The 18,832-nt window shown below is 37.1% G+C and overlaps 1 protein-coding gene across 2 annotated transcripts in view; it reads left to right on the plus strand.

Moving 5' to 3' along the window:
* LOC120515804 overlaps positions 1-18,832 on the plus strand; it is an 85,395-nt gene that overhangs the window by 51,445 nt on the left and 15,118 nt on the right. Inside the window, exons 11-15 of one of the 2 annotated variants that reach the window (XM_039737120.1) lie at positions 4,156-4,233; positions 6,876-6,953; positions 9,369-9,434; positions 14,276-14,437; positions 16,728-17,438. In XM_039737120.1, the coding sequence (XP_039593054.1) occupies positions 4,156-4,233; positions 6,876-6,953; positions 9,369-9,434; positions 14,276-14,437; positions 16,728-17,438 (1,095 nt within the window). The remainder of the gene's footprint in view (positions 1-4,155; positions 4,234-6,875; positions 6,954-9,368; positions 9,435-14,275; positions 14,438-16,727; positions 17,439-18,832) is intronic. The other variant, XM_039737121.1, reaches the window with a different exon arrangement.

Below are 18,832 nucleotides of genomic sequence, written 5' to 3' on the forward strand. Positions count from 1 at the left end.
TGTGTCTCCCTTTTCAATTTCTAATTCCCACGGTACCTCCTAAATAGTCCCGGTTACTGCTGAGAGGTAATTAATTTCCTTACATATGAAGATGTCAATAAAATGTAAATTTAGAGTATTTGGTATTTCTGCCTTTATATTTGAATTCCTCTTTACAATTCCTGATGCACTTTTTGCCATAAGTGTTGATTTACTACTAAAACACAGAAAGAATCTCTTTGATTCATCTTTTGTCTTATCTTCAGTAGTCTTCTCTAAATGATGTTTAGCTTCCCTAAAGTTAAATTAAAGTTATCTGTCTTATACTTTTTCGGCTGCTTATTAACCAACTGTGGAGTTTTCTTTAATTTTCTACTAATTCCAGATTACGAGATGTACCTGTCCTATCATATGTAAAACCTTTTTATACCTGTTCTACTATTCTTTGGCTGTTTCTGAACTTATAAGCTTGTCACAGTTTATCCCTTATAGACTTTGACAAATCTTTTCAAAATTTGTCCTGCTAAAGTTAAAATTAATGGATTTCCAAAAACACTGAGAATTGTATTCTGGTTACCTGACCCTAGTGATTCAATCACCTCTACACCTTGAATTCTTTCCTGGTTGTTGCAAAATAGAGATGGGCTAGAGAAGCGCCCATGTTGGCACTTTAACAATCACCCTAAACATTTAGGTCCTCACTATCACAACCTTTCTATGGGAACTGCTTTAGATGTGGGCCTTTGGGGCTGGTCATTCTTGTCTACCAATTTAGAGATTACAGAGTGAATTTTTCTGCTCCACAAGGACCAGAAAACAATTTGACACTTTTAATACTGGGGTTTGATGCCCCTGAAATGTGTGCTAAATTTGAAAAATGCTATTCACTCACAATCCTGTCAACCTGACAGACTTTGAGCAGTTTTTCAAAGAAGAATGGAGAAAAATTGCAGTGTCCAGGCATGCAGAGCTGACAGAAATCTATCTACACAAACCCAAAGCTAGAAATGCTGCCACAGGTGCAACTACTAAATACTTATGCGATCAATTATTTTGTGTGTTATGTTTGTAATTAATTTAGAACATTTTGCAGAGAGGTTTTCATATTGACATTTAAAGAGTTTTTTTTCTGTTGAAAAGAGTCAAAACTAAATTTAAATCAACTTTGATTAAATGTTGCATAATAATAAGACACAGCTTCCAAGGGGTTGAATTCTTTTTATAGGCACTGTACATTGTACAATACCCCATATGATAATGTAAAATATTGTGCAACTTAGAAGATCAACACCATAGAATACTCTTCAAGTTAGGCTCACAAATTTTTCATCACGCCTCATGACTTTTAAGAGGATAGTTTTAATTTTGTTAAATGACTCCATTTCTGACCTGTTTTCAAAGTGGCATGTAATTATTGAAGCCACTGACTCATTCTGTTTTTTGAAGTCGCACTGAAGGCTCTCCAATCTGTCTGTGCTGATGCTTTTCACTTTTTATACAATCAAAAAGATACAAATGTCTTGTATTTAAAAAAAAAAAAGTGAATTTCCCCTTGGGATTAATAAAGTATCTGTCTGTCTGTCTTTCTGTCTATCTATCTAGTAATAATTCTTTCAGTATTATTTCATAGAATCTTCTGTTTGTGTGCGTGTATGTGTGTGTTTGGGGTCTTTCAAGGTTTATTTTCATTCTGCAAGTGACTAATTGCATGTGCATAGGGCACGTGCCTCCTTTTCTTATATTGATGTGGAACTTGATCATCGACCTGCAGATTTGTTGACAAGCAGCAATATCTTGTTATTTATGCTGTATATGTTTAATAAAAATAAAATTTGAGAACCTGCATTATTTACTTATCTGTTAAGCTCCTTAAATTGAGTTCACCTACAATACATAGTATTAATGTACCTTTATGACTTTACATTTTATAGCATTTGTTTTTTTGGAAAAATGTAAAAAAAACTGCTGTGAATACTGATGCTGTAGTAGATCCCCAGCTAACTTAGCACCTTTTGGTTTCCATGAAATCTGCATGTTTTGTTTATATCTGCATGTGGTTCTTCTGCTAACTTCGAGTTTCTCCCAGTTTTCAAATCTGCAGTGTGTCAGCCCATAGACTAGTGATACTGTGAGTGCAATAATTTGCTCACTCTCTGTGAGATCAAAGAAAAAAAACATAGTGAGAGAAATGTTAAATTATCAGTATAATATACTAAAGTGTGGTTCCATCCAATTTTGGTTGTTACAGCTCCAGTGGATGTCGTGCTGGCCTCACAAAGCATTATGGGACATTGGAATAAAAAGTTCCTCCTAAACTGTCCGAATTATCAGTAAATAATTCAACGAACAAGGGTGAATGCAAATGCAGCAAGTACACTTTGAATAATACTTTGGCGAAATTCACTGGTCATCACTAGCTGTGGGTGTGGTAGCTCCCTCAACCGCATCAGTGTTGTCTGGCAGGCTGCTGTTGCTATCATCGGCGTTGAACTGGCATGAAAATTTTCAGCCCCTCAGCTAGAGTAGCGTCTGCATTCACCAGTGTAGGAACTCTGCTCCTAAAATGCATGATGATTCTAACTCTTTGCCACAAGCATCTGGAGCCATGCTAATCCATCTGTTTCTCCACCTTATCCCTGTGTGGTTGTTTTGCCTGCTTTACTGCCCATGTCTATCTGTATCACTCTGCTTAGTATTTCTCCAAGTCACCTGGTGCAATATTAGAGTTACACACAGCAGTATGAGTGTTTAAATTATTGAAGATGGGTCTATCAATCCAACATGATAGCTTACAAGTTTACAGTTATTATAAAAGTAACTTTTAGAGACATTAAACAAATGTTTAAACTGTTCTTTTAAAATAACACATTTTTCTGTTAATTAAAGTAGACACAAATTTCAGACTTTCTGAACATTATTGTTCATATTCTACTTTAATATTCTGAGTGATGAGAATGCCTATTGTTGTAATGCAAATTGTTTATAGCATAAAAGTAGTCAAGATGTTTCTGGACTTCTCTGGCGTCTTCAGCACCATCCAACCACTGCTCCTTAGTGACAAGCTGACAGAGACAGGAGTAGATTCATACCTGGTGGCATGGATCGTGGACTATCTTACAAACAGACTATAGTACATGCATCTCAAGAACTGCAGGTCTGACGTTGTGGTCAGCAGCACAGGAGCGCTGCAGGGGACTGTGCTTTCTCCAGTCCTGTTCAGCCTATATACATCGGACTTACAATACAACTTGGAGTCCTGCCACGTGAAAAAGTTCACAGACGACACTGCTATCGTCAGCTGCATCAGAAGTGGAGTATAGGAACCTAATCAAGAAATTTGTTAAATGGTGCGAAACAACAACTGAACACCAGAAAACCCAATGAGCTGGTGGTGGATTTTAGGAGGACCAGGCGCCTTCCGGACACCGTGATTATCAGAGGTGACTGTGTGCAGAGAGTGCAGACCTTTAAATATCTGGGAGTGCAGCTGGATGATAAATTGCATTGGACTGCCAATACTGATGCTCTATGCAAGAGAGGACAGAGCCGACTATACTTCCTTAGAAGGCTGGCGTCCTTCAACATCTGTGGTGGAGCGACGGGTGCTGAGCAGGCTCTTGTCAATCATGGAGAATCCACTGCATCCACTGAACAGTATCCTCTCCAGACAGAGGAGCAGCTTCAGCGTCAGACTGCTGTCACCGTCCTGCTCCACTGACAGACTGAGGAGATTGTTCCTTCCCCAAATTATGCGACTCTTAAGTTCCACCTGGGGGGTAAACATTAACATTATACAGGATTATAGACTTTTACACCTGCCTCACACTCTCCACCTTGCATTTTTTAACTTGCCCTACATTTTTATCACTCTTTATTGTTTTTATCAGTATGCTGCTGCTGGAGTATGTGAATTTCCCCTTGGGGATTAATAAAGTATCTATCTATCTATGAAATGTATGTATTGTTGTACTACATGCACATCTTTGTGTTAGACAAGTCTTAATTGGTTAGACAGAGATTCAATTTACAACTGTATATTTATGCAAAAATGTATTGCTTTAAAATGTTTTATTTTCTGTATATTTTGTATGTTGTAATTTTCTTTGCATGTTTTAAAGAATTTTGTTTTGCTCAAATGTCATACCTAAGCAGAAGTATGTTTTTGTTTTTCAATAGGAAACCAAACAGAAATACTGGTGCAGCAAAAGAGTGAAACTGCAGGGACAGCAACAAATGTAAAAAACCAGACTGAAAGTGCGTCATATTCCCTGCATGGTTTTCTTTTTCTTTAAAATGTTCTGTTATATCTACTCTGAGTTTTTGTTTGTTGTGAAATGTTAACTAAAATACACGTCTGAACAGTTATAGTAATTAAAAACTTCTGTTTAATTAGGGTTCTGAATCAACAATTATAAAGAAAAAGAGTTGCATTCTTAAAAAGTCTCTTTATAGCGTGACCTATACTTAATGATGTGATAAAGATGTCAAAATACTCTGTACTAGCCATACGGCGCATAATCAGGCCATTTTTTTTAATGATTTTTAAGCATAGGGAGAACATTAATATTTGAAAAATCGGTAATCTAATTGTTTGTCGTGGATGCAAATTGCTGTATGTAGCATGTAAAACAGTTTGCTGTGGTGCAAGCGGTCGTGCGTCGTAACTGAAAACTCGGTTTTTAAAGACTGCTTACTTGTGTTTCAACCTCAGTTGTAAAGGATTGTTTTAAAGATCCCATGGGATACCCATCGTAAACTGTTTTATACGCTGCATATGGTGATTCACCTCCACGAGAAACATGCCTCTATGAACAGTCAACGTGGCTCGGAGGTGCATGTGGCCTTTACAACAGACGAATATAAATGACTCCATTTTTTCTGTGTCATCGCGTCCGAGTTGGTGGCCGTGGCTCTGCGAGTTGTCATCATATGCAATGGTCTTGGAGTTGGTGGGCGTGGCTCCTACCTGCGTGCGCCATAGGTGTCTTACTTGTCGGCGGCTTAGTGAATCCACGCCGCTTTCCATGGGTGTCTTGCCTTAGTGAATTATATATATATATAGATATTGTTAAGAGAACACATATGCCATAAAACAATTATTCATGTTGAATTTTTTTTAGAGTTTTTCTATGAACTGTACGTTTGCATTGTGATTACTCAAATGTTTTATCTAAATAACCCTATATTCCTATTATAACGCATTAGTATCTATCTATCTATACAAATGAAATATTGTAAGTCTTACTAGTACATATAATGTAACACGTTCTTTTAACCCTATATGTTTGCTTACCATCAAAGTGGTGGAAGAAAATACACTCAACCAATGCTGACTTTTGACATTGATTTAACTTTCTTAAACAAATAGCTATTAACGAACAAGAAGTTCGTTATGTCACTCGATCATATATTCAGATTTTTTTTGTTAGTTGCAGAGTTCTTGACTTTTTGTCTTTCTTCTTATAAGCTGTTTTACATAAAATGTTTAAAGTCTGAATGGCAGTGCTGATTGGCAGTTGGGTATTAAACTGTTGTAACAAAGAGCCTGTAGTCTTATTCAGATAATGTTTAGAAAATTAGTCCAGAAAACAATGCATTTATTCTGAATGCCCATTTTTCCAACATTAGTGTTTTTTTTGCAGTCTCTCATCTCTTTGGACTTTTAACTTTTAAAGGACTATTCTTAAAGCTTTTAAATTGATTTAAAAATCATTTTCATTTAGCATTAAATTTAACATGTTTTTGAAAGCTAAATATATTTACAAGTTTATATAAATATAAGCTATATCTATACATAAATGTGTAAAAATAAACAATATTATGTGGGTGTGAGTGAAACAATTTAACAAACTGATTATTTAATTTACCGTCTTCTACATTGCCAAACTTTTTTTATATCTTTGATTTTTGTAATTACATCAGTAAGTTTAAATTAGAAATAATTGACTGCATATGGATTACATTAGGCTTTCATCTTATCTAATATTTTGATTACAGAGAGAATTTTCAGCAGGTATTTATAAAGATTATCTGCACTAAATAAAATATTCAAATATTTTATGCCAATATTGTACTGCTCATATTGTTTCAGATGTGTAATCCCACAATTAAAGCATTAATTATGACATTTCTGTTACAAGTAAAGATTTGGTAAAGAACAAAATTAATCAAAACCGCATTAAAGAAGGTAACATCTCTGCATTCCCTAAACTGACAAATTTTTCAGGTTTGTTTTAAATAAGAAAATGATACCAAAGTAAACTAAATAGAAATGACACATTACATCCAGCTAAAGTAACATTTATTCAAGTATGATAACAAACTAAAGAGAAATAAAGCTAGATATAGTACAATATGTAAAATGTATGAATTTTTAAAAATGTGATATTTGTATTGATTTATAAATATGTAATATAAGAAAACTAATAGTCATATTAATTATTGCTTTTTTAAGTTGCAATTTAAGAGTTAATTGAGATTAGTAAAATTGTACAGTATATTTTACCAAACAAGGTAAATGGGCATCCTACTCATGTCAGTCAGGTTGGTTTTTGAATACATCATTGATTCTAAAGTTACTTTTGCTCTATTTTTATCCCTTTTGATGAATTTATTTTAATAATTATAGATTATGTTTTGGTTGTCATTTTGTGCAATTATTGTTCTGGAATACTGCCTTACTGTTTTGACTGCCAGTGATTGTAATCAAATTTCTTCTTGGCAGCTCTCACTAGCTCAGTTATCAGCCAGGGATCAGTGGATCCTTAGTGTAGTTAACAGAAACATTTCCTTTTTCTGGCCTTTCAACTTTGTGTTTGTTTTAGACCTTTTGGTTTTGGTCATTAAATTTTCTTCCTGACTTTTCTGAAGTCCTGTCTCTTTGAAATTTACTATAGATGCTGAAGAGGAGAAGCCACAAGCAGATTCTACCTCAGGACCATCCTTTGATGTACCTGGTCTGCCAAGTGATTTTGGTGAATATATTTTATATAACACATGTTCAAATCAGCTAAATCCAATTTAGTTTCATACACACACAGTGTGTATAGTGTATGTGTGTGTGTGTGTATATATATATATATATATATATATATATATATATATATATATATATATAAATATAAAATATCATTTAGGAAAATCGCAACATTTTACTCACCAAAAATTCGAATTATTTGTAAACAAAATCCATCGTCCTCTCTTTCCTCAAAAACAGTTCAATTACTCTGGCGTACGGATTATCCGAGCGCTTCAGTTCCATCAAAACCTCATTTTCTTCGCAATCGAAAGTAATGCTGAAAGGCAAACCCACCCTATGGTATTCCTGGCATAAGTTTGAACTCGCTTTAGGGCTGAAAATGTCCGCTCGACAGAAGCAGCGTACACAGGAATGCTCACCGCCAAATATACCAATGTGAACAGCTGCCCCATGCCCTCATTCAGATTTTTCTGATGAAGGAAGTCAAGGAGATCAGTGGGAGATTGTCATGCAAAATCATCCATAGCATACATTACAGTCAGTTCTGTTTTTAGCCGAGACAGATCAAAAAGCGCTCCGTGGGTGTTGTGTTAAAGTGTAGAAGGCTGCGTGCGTGAAGTTTTTCTTGTATTCCTGAAACTTTTGGGGCTCGAGGAGCATGACAAACATCAGGTTTTCATGGTCTTGAAATCTGGTCTGTGTCTGGCAAATAATATTGTCCAGAATCCTGTGTGGACTTGGCCCGGACACAGACAGGCGGACATGTTTCTCAACCACCACACGTTTATTTACAATATTTACAGATATTTAAATTGGTCACACAGACCCAAATAATGGTCACTCAGACCCAGTCACGTGCACAATCCCCAAATTACTCAGTCCTGGCCACAAATGCCTCTCTTCGGGCCGCCCGCACACCTCCTCTGTGCTTCGTCCTGCCTCCTCCCGACTCCGGCCCTGAATGAATGGAGACGGCCCCTTTTATATGGTTCCTGGATGAGCACCAGGTGTTCCCGGCATTCCTCCCTTGGCCACGCCCCAGTGTGGCGGAAGTGCCGGCTGTCCTCCCGGCAGCTCCCCGGGTGTCTCCCAAAGTCTTCCCCCCAGCACTTCCTGGTGTGGCGGAAGTGCTGGGGCAACAGGTCCCCAAGGCAGTGGGGAGCCTCCTGGCGGTGACCACGGGCCCCTACAAGGTAGGGCTTCCATGCCCTCAACCCGTGGCCCCCTAAGCAACCAGGAAGGCGGCCCCCACGTGATCCAGGGTGGGCTTTGACCCTCTTCCGGTCCCTCACGGCGTCCCGGCCGGGTCATTGCCCCTGGCATCCCTGCCACCTGGAGTTGGCCGTAGTGCACGCGACGATCTTTCGCTCGGAGCATTTGTGATGCATTCAATTGCGTCGTAGACTTACTCATATCGGCTTCTATCCAATCAATGGGTCTGAATACGGTGACGTTGTCGTACGCCTGCTAAAGGGCCCTACTGACACCAAGTCAAAATCTGATTGGTTGAAGCAACAGGTTAATCGACATTTATTCTGTGTTAAGAGTGCCTCCACAACAGATTCTGAAAGCCTCTCTGCCTGGCAATAAATGATGGCTGAAATGTGATTGGTTAAATGCTTTAATACGAAACTCCGCCTCCCACAGCTATCGAGCTGCATTCTATTACAGTACTGTATATACACACACACATAAACATATATATATATATATATATATATATATATATATATACATATACACACATATATACAGTATATATACACACACATATATATATACTGTGCATCCGGAAAGTATTTGCAGCGCATCACTTTTTCCACATTTTGTTATGTTACAGCCTTATTCCAAAATGGATTAAATTCATTTTTTTCCTCAAATTTCTACACACAACACCCCATAATGACAACGTGAAAAAAGTTTACTTGCGGTTTTTGCAAATTTATTAAAAATAAAAAACTGAGAAATCACATGTACATAAGTGTGTGTATATAGTGAATTGTAGAAGTTGTTCTGCTTAAGTATCATCAAAAATGTAGCACAGTATTGCACATTAGTCATAGGGCATGAATCAACTCCTATTGAGTTGGCAGCCTTTAGCAGGGCTCACTGAATCAGGATTCCACACACAATAACATTATACTGCCAGCTGAGAGTATCTTAATCAACCTGACCTACATACCTTTGGAAGGCATGAGGAAAATCCATGCAGAATAAAACAGTGATGATCATAATAATTCCCACTTCACTAAAGTCATTAATAAGCACTCCTGAAATAAAGGTTGCCTCATCTGCAAATCAGTATAAATTTTAATCTACTTTTTTTCCTTTTATGTTTGTGTAAAATATTTAACATTCTGTCTTAGTTTATAGTGTTTATCGGTATCTTTTTTTGTTCTGTTTGTTCTAGACAAGGACCAGCCTTTGTTAAATATGTTGTTGACAGAGGTCTTCAAATTGAAAACTCAACGTAAAGGTTAGTAGGATTTTTTTTGTATTTCTTTATGTTATCAAGTGCTATGGGTGCTGAAGAGACTGAAGTAAATAAAGGAATGAGGCAGTGTTGCCACTGCCCCCTGTACAACATTTCACTAGTTGTGGCTATTATTGCTGGTCTTGCAAGACTTTTAAGATTCAAGATTAATGGTTACTGGTTTAACCCAGTAATTGCCCTATGCTTACCCAAAGATCTGTGACGTGTATGCACAATGTACCCCCCCCCAAAAAAAGGCAGGACACAGCAGTAACTGAAAGGTGTTTGTGTTCATTGCAAAAAAAACAGAATTCAGTCAAAAGCACTAATATTAATTCTACATACCCAAGGGTGTCTTCTTTCAAATAAATCATAATTTTCAATGTTGTATGCTAATAGGTTTGCAGCTAAGCAGCACATGGTCAGTTGTTAAAGAAATAATTAAATAGCCGGCACGATCTCCATGGGTGTGCGTGCTCGCACAGCTGCAGGATGGTGATTGAGTCAGAGCACACCTGCACTGTGTTGATTCAGAGAGGATTGGATTATTTATTATTGGTCATTTGGAGCACTGCACTTTTTGATTGAAAATGAAACTATTAGTGTAGCTGAAAACTGTGTGAACTGAACTAGAACAATAATTAACTAAAAATAATTTTAGTTTTCATAAGAACCGGTCTTACACAAGGGCTAACCTGAGTTGCAGAGGTCCCGAAATTAATCAAAGTATATTAATATGAATTTCAGGTTTATTTTTTGAATTCTAGGGGGCTTTGCCCTCTGCTCGCTTCGCTCGCCAACCCCTGTGTTTGGTTAATCGGATATACAATTAAATTTTTTTTTCTTTGGAATTGTTTCAATTTCATTATTTGCACTTTTACTTTAAAGCTTCATTAAAAACAATATTTTTTGGAGACACATTGTGACAATGCAATGTATAATTGCCCGTGAGGGAATATTGTTTCTGTTTCTCTAATAAATAATCCGACTTTTTCTAATGTTTGTCCCTGTGATTTATTGATTGTCCTAGCAAAAGCTGTTCTCACGGTAAACTGTAAACATTTTAATACGAATGGCATATCACAATCTCCTTTGGTGTGTAATGTTGTTCGCAGAATATATACATTACCTTTCTTTTTGCCTGTTAAAATTTGCATCACTTCTCCGTGATCATAAATATACACCTGACCGAATTGTGTATTCTTTGAAATTCAACTTGTCGTTGCTGTAACTGTTCCGGGACCACAGATTCTCTTAGCGTATATTATTGTATAAATCCACATTTTGTGCATTGAATGATGCGAATGCGAAAAGACTTTGTTGTCTAATCTTTGCCTTTTTATTTCTGACCTCGATTTGTCTTGCTCTTTTTTCAGTTACACCTGGTTCTGATGATTAATCACCTTTTGTTTTGCAGTAATGCAATCTTTTCTTTGATACTGTAGCGACTGACATGATAAAGTGTAACAAAAGTTTTACTTGAACAATCGCTGACTTCGTAACTTTCTAGCACCCTCTCCAATCCCTCATCCCCAGCGTCTCACGCCCCCCCCCACCCCAATCTGCATCAATCAATACTCCGCTTTCAGTCTTCCATGCTTTATTCCGCCCTCCTTCAATCAGACCAAACAGTCACTTAAAACCAATAAGGCCTCAACCTGGCTGGGACGCTACAATACTTTCGAATTGTACTGCTTTCATATTCTGTACCTTTCTCTGCATGTATTTTGCACCATCATTTGGTTGTGCTTTTCGAATCCCACTGCTTTCATAATCTCTTATCTGCGTGTTTTTTTTTGGGTTTTTTTTCCACCGCCTCTGGGTCTCTATTCTCCATATTGTCCTTATACGCTTTATATGTGTTGAGAGCACTGGATCTGTGTGCACTACGTGCTTTTACTCGACTGACTGTTTTTTGATGAGTGTGCTCTTATATGACATCTTTTGTAAGTAGGGCGTGTCTTGCAAGAATCTCATGTTCCACGTCCCCATGAGACGGCACTGAGACAATCTCTTGGCACCAAGTCTCATGTTTACGGTCCCCGCGAGGCGCTCCATGGCAAGTCTTTTTTGTCTTGCGGGTCTTCTACCAAGAACTTCCGAGAAGATCACGTATCATCACCTTGCTTTTGCTTTCCAGGATTTCTGTTTGTAATAGAGAGAAATATTCATGTCATTAGTCTTGAACCCAGTAATTTCCAACTCTAAAACAGAAAGTCACCCACCACAAGCCTCCCGCATATATTCATCATGTATAAGGCAGCTGGTGAAGGTGGGTGGGTTTTCACACAGCATTTGCGGTGAAGGAGGAAGAGGAATATGGGCATGTAAAGCATGTGAGATAGAAAGTGATTTACTGTGTGGTGATAATGACAGTTCTTCAGGAGTTGATAGTGACAACATGATAGATTCTGGTTCAAGTGTTAGTGCCAAATACCAAGGCAATGATTTAGCCTTGAATATGTTCTGTAGCTTTCAAAGCTGCCGTTCAGTGGCTCTCCAGAGCTCAAGGGAGAAGTATTAGATACAGATTATCCCTTACAGAATTTCATTTTTTTCGTAAATTATGGCATGTTAGCTGTAATTCTGACTAAGCCCAAGATACATTGTGTACACAGCAATTAATATAGTAGCACACACTAAGCTAAATTCAAAGCTGCTTGAGTCTGATGCCTGTTATGATGAGCCACTACATTTCTTTGTGCTTCTTGTATATCAAGATGTAATTCAAATGCCTGAAGTCAGACTGTGCTGGTCAACAAAACCTTTAGCTAATTGACAAAAAAAATCATGAGTGAGTAAAGTTTCAGTTAATTTCTCAGGTGCCTGCATTTTGTTGATAATAATTCAACTGCCACTTTGTACAGGAGAAATCCTTTTGAAAATAAAATCGCACTGATAGAGAGCCTGACAAGGTCAACATATAAGATCAGCATATTGTTGCTGACCAATCACTTTTGCTTTAAAAAGGTCATGTAACAGCAAACTGATACAGACCTTGTAAAATTCCTGAGCTAGCAACATCTCTATTGCCGTCTACCTGTTAAAGGATGTATAAGTCTCATTGAGAGCTACAGGAATCATTTGTTTGCAATGATGGCCTCTAAAAGTTGTGCACCAAAATATTAGGTTAAATTCCCATTATTTTTATCCACAGTATTTTCATTTGTGTTATTATTTGAAATGTTCTGCTAAATCAAAACTTTAAAGCAGAGTCTGATTTTTGTTAAATACGAAATAAACAATGATTAGTACCATTTACTTTTGTCAATTTCAAGTTATTTGAGAAATGATTGTTGTTTCTTTTTTCATTGAGGTATATGAACAAATTTGTCCACACATGTACATTATTGAACAAATATCAAGTATACATTACTGCATAAAATAAATTGTAAAATGGGAAGTAATAATAAAAGTAGTACATTTTAATTATATAGCACCTTTCCCATGTTCAAAACAATTTGCAAAAGGATACAATAGGAAGAAGTATCCTTTAAGTAGTATCAGGATAAGGTATTGAGACAGCTTATCTATTAGCTAAACAAATGAGCTTGATGAACTCCTCAATTGTCTAATTTCTTATGTTCTTACAACCTTTAAGAAGTACTGTGTATAGAAGTGCAGGAATATATAATACATTTCAATAAATAATACTGGGTAAAAGCTAGGATCAAAGCATTAAACCAAATAAAACAAAAACAGGAAACAAAGTTCTGAGTTAGAATAAGAAAAAGTAAACGTATAATGTACAGAATTGTTGAAAGCAATAAACATATATAATGTGTGATACCATATACCATCATATGCACTTAGAGGGAGAGGAACAGAATGAAATGAGACAAATGGTAAGTGCCTTTTTGATCGGGTTGTGTTTTAAGTTGCCATAAACGTTGCTCTACATTATTCAGTTGTTCTATTCTCTATTAAGTGGATTTTTAAGAAGTGATTCCATCCATTTTTCAGATCTGTACTAGAATTTTTGAAGGAAAATAAATGTACAGTTTTGAAGTGAACAAGATACAGACCTAATCTCCATTGGAATATTCTTGCGAATCGATTCAATAGTAGTTATTGCTATTAATATGGCATTTCCTGACTTTCGTTAATAAGTAAATTAATTTCAACATTTTGTGTTACTTATACTCAAAGTGATTTTTTCTAATCTTAGATTTTGATTAAACAGCTAGTGAAACTCTCTGTGAAAAGTTTGTATAGAGCAATTAATCAAATGGGAATAGTTTTTTTTTTACCACAAAAGGTTTTGAGTGAAAGTTTTTGCTCCTATATACTGAAATATAATAATTATATTTCCAGTATGTGTGGTTTATGGTGGTTGTTGAATTTAAACAGCCATTCTCTATTAGTGACAGAGTACCTTCCCATTGGCACAAAAAAAAAATTGCTCAATGGTTATTTTCATTATTCTAGTTTCAGAATTGTTGTAAATATTGTAACCTTAAACATAAATCACGTTACCTATTGGTGTACCAATGAGAGATCATGGTAAATGCCATTCTTAATCCAATAATTAGATTCAGTGTATTCTATAGTTTTCATTAATAATAATAAAGTGTAGCTCATTATCTGTATTTGTTTATCTGACACCCTTGTTTTTGTCTTCCATATTTGAAACAGTTTTGAGGCCTTTCATTGTTTAGCCTACTTCTTGGTTATGACAAAAGTAGCATCTAGGTGTGTGCTTCAGGAAGTATTTATCACACTCTATGTCCCTTAAAAAACTGTGCAAGCAGATTTTGAAGTTGTTTTAACAATTCTGTTGCAGTATTTTCTATTTAGTATACATTTAATATTATTGTTTGTTTAAACTTATTTTTCTATCTTAGCAGAAGAAGACTTTTCTAAAAGTGCAGATGCTGCCATAGCATCTTGTGAAACCCCAGAAGAAAAAGGTCCTCCGACTACAACTACTAATGAATTGTGTACGGTGGATCTTGACTGGTATAGGAAATTTTTGCAAACAAATTACTGGGAGTTTCGCCGATATTGTGAGTATATTAAAGCCATTACTCCAAAATAAACACTGCTGTTTTTATGAAATCTGACTTAGAAATCTCAATAACAAAACCTATTTTTATGAAATTTTGTTATTATTTAAAAAAAATGTCTGGCTATACTCTTCATCCCATTGCCTGTCTCCTTCTGCAGCACTCTTGTACCTCCAGGGTGTGGCTTCCTGTAGCTTGATATAATTGTTCTCATCATTTAGACAAATAAGTTATTTTATTCCCCATCACATGCGCACACACACTCCCACTCACAACAGTTTGGAATCATCAGTTAAACTAACCTTTTGGGAATGTGGAAGGGCACCCCGTTCTAATTTGGGAAGAACATGCAAACTCTACACAGATGGTCAACAAGACTTATATACTTTATATACAGTATGTATGTACATTTAATACATTTGTTTTACATAAAAAATTACTAGTTGACAAAAAATGTAAAATGTGTGTCTCCTGGGGTGCAGTGCACTGCAGTTTTGATCACAGACTGCTTCAGAAATGTTTTCCAGTCATCAAATTTTTCTAGTGCTGAGTGCTCATGGTTCTCTTTTTATATTTGTGTGTATTTAACCTAGCAGTATCACTCATTAGCCTTAATGCAGTTTTATGTCATCTGTGAAGAAGTGCTTTGATAGCTAAATATTAATCCTCCATCCATCCATTATCCAACCCGCTATATCCTAACTACAGGGTCACGGGAGGTCTGCTGGAGCCAATCCCAGCCAACACAGGGCACAAGGCAGGAAATAAACCCTGGGCAAGGGGCCAGCCCACTGCAGGGCGCACACATGCAAACACTAGGGACAATTTACAATCGCCAATGCACCTAACCCGCATATCTTTGGACTGTGGGAGGAAACCGGAGTACCCGGAGGAAACCCACGCAGACACGAAGAGAACATGCAAACTCCACGCAGGGCGTATTAATACTATAATCTATTGACTCATTATTTTGGTGCCCTTGCTTAGTAACTGCATACGGTGGTAGGCCATATTATTGAGGAATCGTCCTTGAATTAGCATGCCTGTTAATTATTTTTTATTGTGTTTTAGTTTATGTTCTGCTGTTACACTGAATAAAATCTTCAGTGCTATATGTTGTGTTTCCATTATATGTGAGCTCATGCCCTTATACAGGTGAAGCACAAATTCAAGCATATTTATTAATATAAAAAAAGAAAAAGACCAGGTAGAGCATCTTTCAAGATGAACAGTTTTAAATGGATTTACATGCATACAGTAGATATAGACTTGTCACAGCCCCGGTGTTTTTAGTAATCTTTGCCATCAAGCGTGACCATATTCAGTGACATCTGAACACTTGTCACTCCTTCTATGTTGGTAGAACACATGCATTTAAATAAAAAATACTTCAAAGTCAGAACAAGCTGAAGAAGCTCTCGGGCATCTTCGCCAAAGCACTTGAGGTATCCAGTGCCATAGCATTACTTGGAGGTAAGTTAAAGAAGTGTCTTGTTCTATCACCGAGGAATTCCCTATTTGAAGCAGTAATTTTGGTGGAGACTATGACTGAGAAAAAGTCAACGGATGCATTTAAAACTTCCACTACCAAATTTTACTGGAACTTGATATTGTTGGGCTTGTAATGGATAAACTGAAACAGGCAGGTCAACTTGCTTTGCATCTGAAAGAATCAACGGTATCAAGATGCAGCTGATTATGTTTGTATGTTAGAAAGAACAATCTGATGTAAATGAGCATGTTTTGTTTTGCAAAATGTTTACTTGATCTGGAAGCAAATTGATTAGTCCTCAGTTTTTATTTTATCTTGTTTAATATTAGAGAAATCCATAACCCATTGCAGACAACATTAGGTTTAATAGTGCCATGTCGTTCCTTTTACTTATTTGTAAGGTTGGCTGTTTTTTCCAAGTTAGGTTTGTTTATATTTTTGTCTGATCCTAGGGAGTAGTAGTTGTAATGTGGCTTACTTTGGGTATTTTTATACTGTTTACTAACATGTATGATTAAACCACATTGAACCACTTCTTGTATTAATTACCTTTCTTTTCATACTAATCATTATATGTGAAACAGGTTTAAAATAAAAGTTGCAGTTTGTGTACTACATTGTTTTTAATGAGATGCGTGTTGATTTCACCATCATGTTTATTGGACAAGCATGGCACCACTGACTCATTCTAACACCTTTCCTGACAAGTTTTCAGTTGCATGTTGATATATAGCACACAATTGTGGTAGCTGTTACTGTTTTTCTTTATGAATAAAATGTCTTTTCTTTGTCTTTTAGGTATGTCTGAAAATTCCAGAGAAAGTGCATCATGGTCAGATTCTTCTAGCGTATCATCAAGAACATACAGAAGCTCCTCAAGTGACAGCAGGCGTTCTGGCCGATATAGCAGGCATTCTGGCCGATATCGCAGGGATTCTGACAGTTATAGTAGGGATTCTGATTGTGACAGCAGGGACTCTGGCCGATATCGTAGCAGCAGGGACTCTGGCCGATATCGTAGCAGCAGGGACTCTGACCGATATCGCAGCGGCAGGGACTCTGACCGATATCGCAGCAGCAGGGACTCTGACCGATATCGCAGCAGCAGGGACTCTGACCGATATCGTAGCAGCAGGGATTCTGGCCGGGATAGCAGGGTTTCAGACCACTATACTAGAAATTTTGACCGCCATGGTCAAAGAGACTCAGACCACGGTCAGCATACTGCTGACATTGGTCAAATGGATTCTGATCGTGGTCAAAGAAATTTCAAAAGTGGTCAAATTGATTTTGGCCATGGTCACCAAAATACAGACAATGGTAGAATGGACACTGATCATAATCGCTGGCAAATGGACAGTGGTCGAACAGATTCAGATTTTTGTCGCAGGAATTCTGATGGTGGCCGAACGGATTCCAACCATGGCTTTGGAACTGCCAAAGGTCAAAGGAATGATGACCACCGTCAAAAGAAAAATCTTAATAAAAAAGCATGGCATTCTGAAAGAAGTAAGTACCATAATCAAAGTTCTATTTTAACTGTGTTCCCTGTAACTTGTTTTAGAAAGACCATTTCTTATCACGTCATTGTTAATGTGTCACATGTAGAAAGGCTTATCTCTTGTAAACTTAACTAATCAGTGCACAACTTAAGTAGTTAAATATCAATTACAGTGGAACCTCGGGTCACGACCGTAATTCATACCAAAACTCGAGTCGCATCCCAATTTGGTCGTGGCCTCAAGTAATTTTCTCCATAGGATTGTATGTAAATACAATTAATCCGTTCCGGACCATACAAGCTGTATGTAAATATATATATTTTTAAAGATTTCTAAGCACAAAAATAGTTAATTATGCCAAAGAAAGCACAGTGTAATAGTAAACTAAATGTAAAAACATTGAATAACACTGAGAAAACCTTGAACAGAGACAACTAACATTGTAAGAGTTCACGCTATAGCCTTACGAACTGCTTAGAGTAAACCCTTTTTTTAATGAGTTTTAAGCACAGGGAAAAAATGAATATTTGAAAAATCCATAATTTATACAAAAACTAACCATAAACAACCAAGAAAAATAACGTTGCATGAGTCGAGTTTTGGCATGAAGGAAGTGAGGAGGAACTGGGTGTAGAGGAGATTACAGTTTTGAGGTAAAGTCTGTGACGATGCAGGTTCACTGTATGCTCCCATCTCGCTCCTGGGAGCCCTTAAACCCGTCACCGTCGGTAATGTTACCGATGAGCACGACAGTGAGGCACTACAATGGACCAATCGAATGGTGAAAAAGTGCCAAGTGCTTTTATTAAAATCACAAAACAACAATCCAAAACAATGTCCAAATTAAATAAAGTGCAGTGCTTTCAGAATCCTTCAATAAATAAATTCCATATAAACATAAGTGAAGTAAAGGTTAAAATCCAATAGAAAAAAGTCTTCATTAAAAACAACGGGGTTAAAACAATGCTCAAAGTAGTCTCTTTAAAAACAAGCCTGTTGCATTCTTAAACTGCCTTCTCGGCCTTACGTGGCCGACTGTCCTTCTTCTGGTCACTCCAGCTCCTTGATTGCTCGGCTGGAGCGACTGCTTCCTTCTGCCCCGCGGAGTGTCTGCCAAAACACCCCTGTCAAATCAACCACCTCGCTAAGCTGTAAACGCAGCAATTTATTTATTTAAAACTGGCCTTTTGACGTGAGCTGTGGACGCGCTATACCACACAGTCCCTCTGCGCGATGCATGTCTGACCAAGAACAATGTACTGTACAGAGAGAGACTGAACATGTGCGGAAATCATCGGCACATACGAACCGGAAGGGAAGCTGACTTGCTCGTCACCCGAATGTGTGGTCATGAACAGATGCAAAAGTTTGGCGAACTTTTTGGTCGTAACCTCATTTGTA

This window comes from Polypterus senegalus, chromosome 15, assembly GCF_016835505.1.
Source record: "Polypterus senegalus isolate Bchr_013 chromosome 15, ASM1683550v1, whole genome shotgun sequence".
In the NCBI taxonomy this organism is placed as follows: domain Eukaryota; kingdom Metazoa; phylum Chordata; class Cladistia; order Polypteriformes; family Polypteridae; genus Polypterus; species Polypterus senegalus.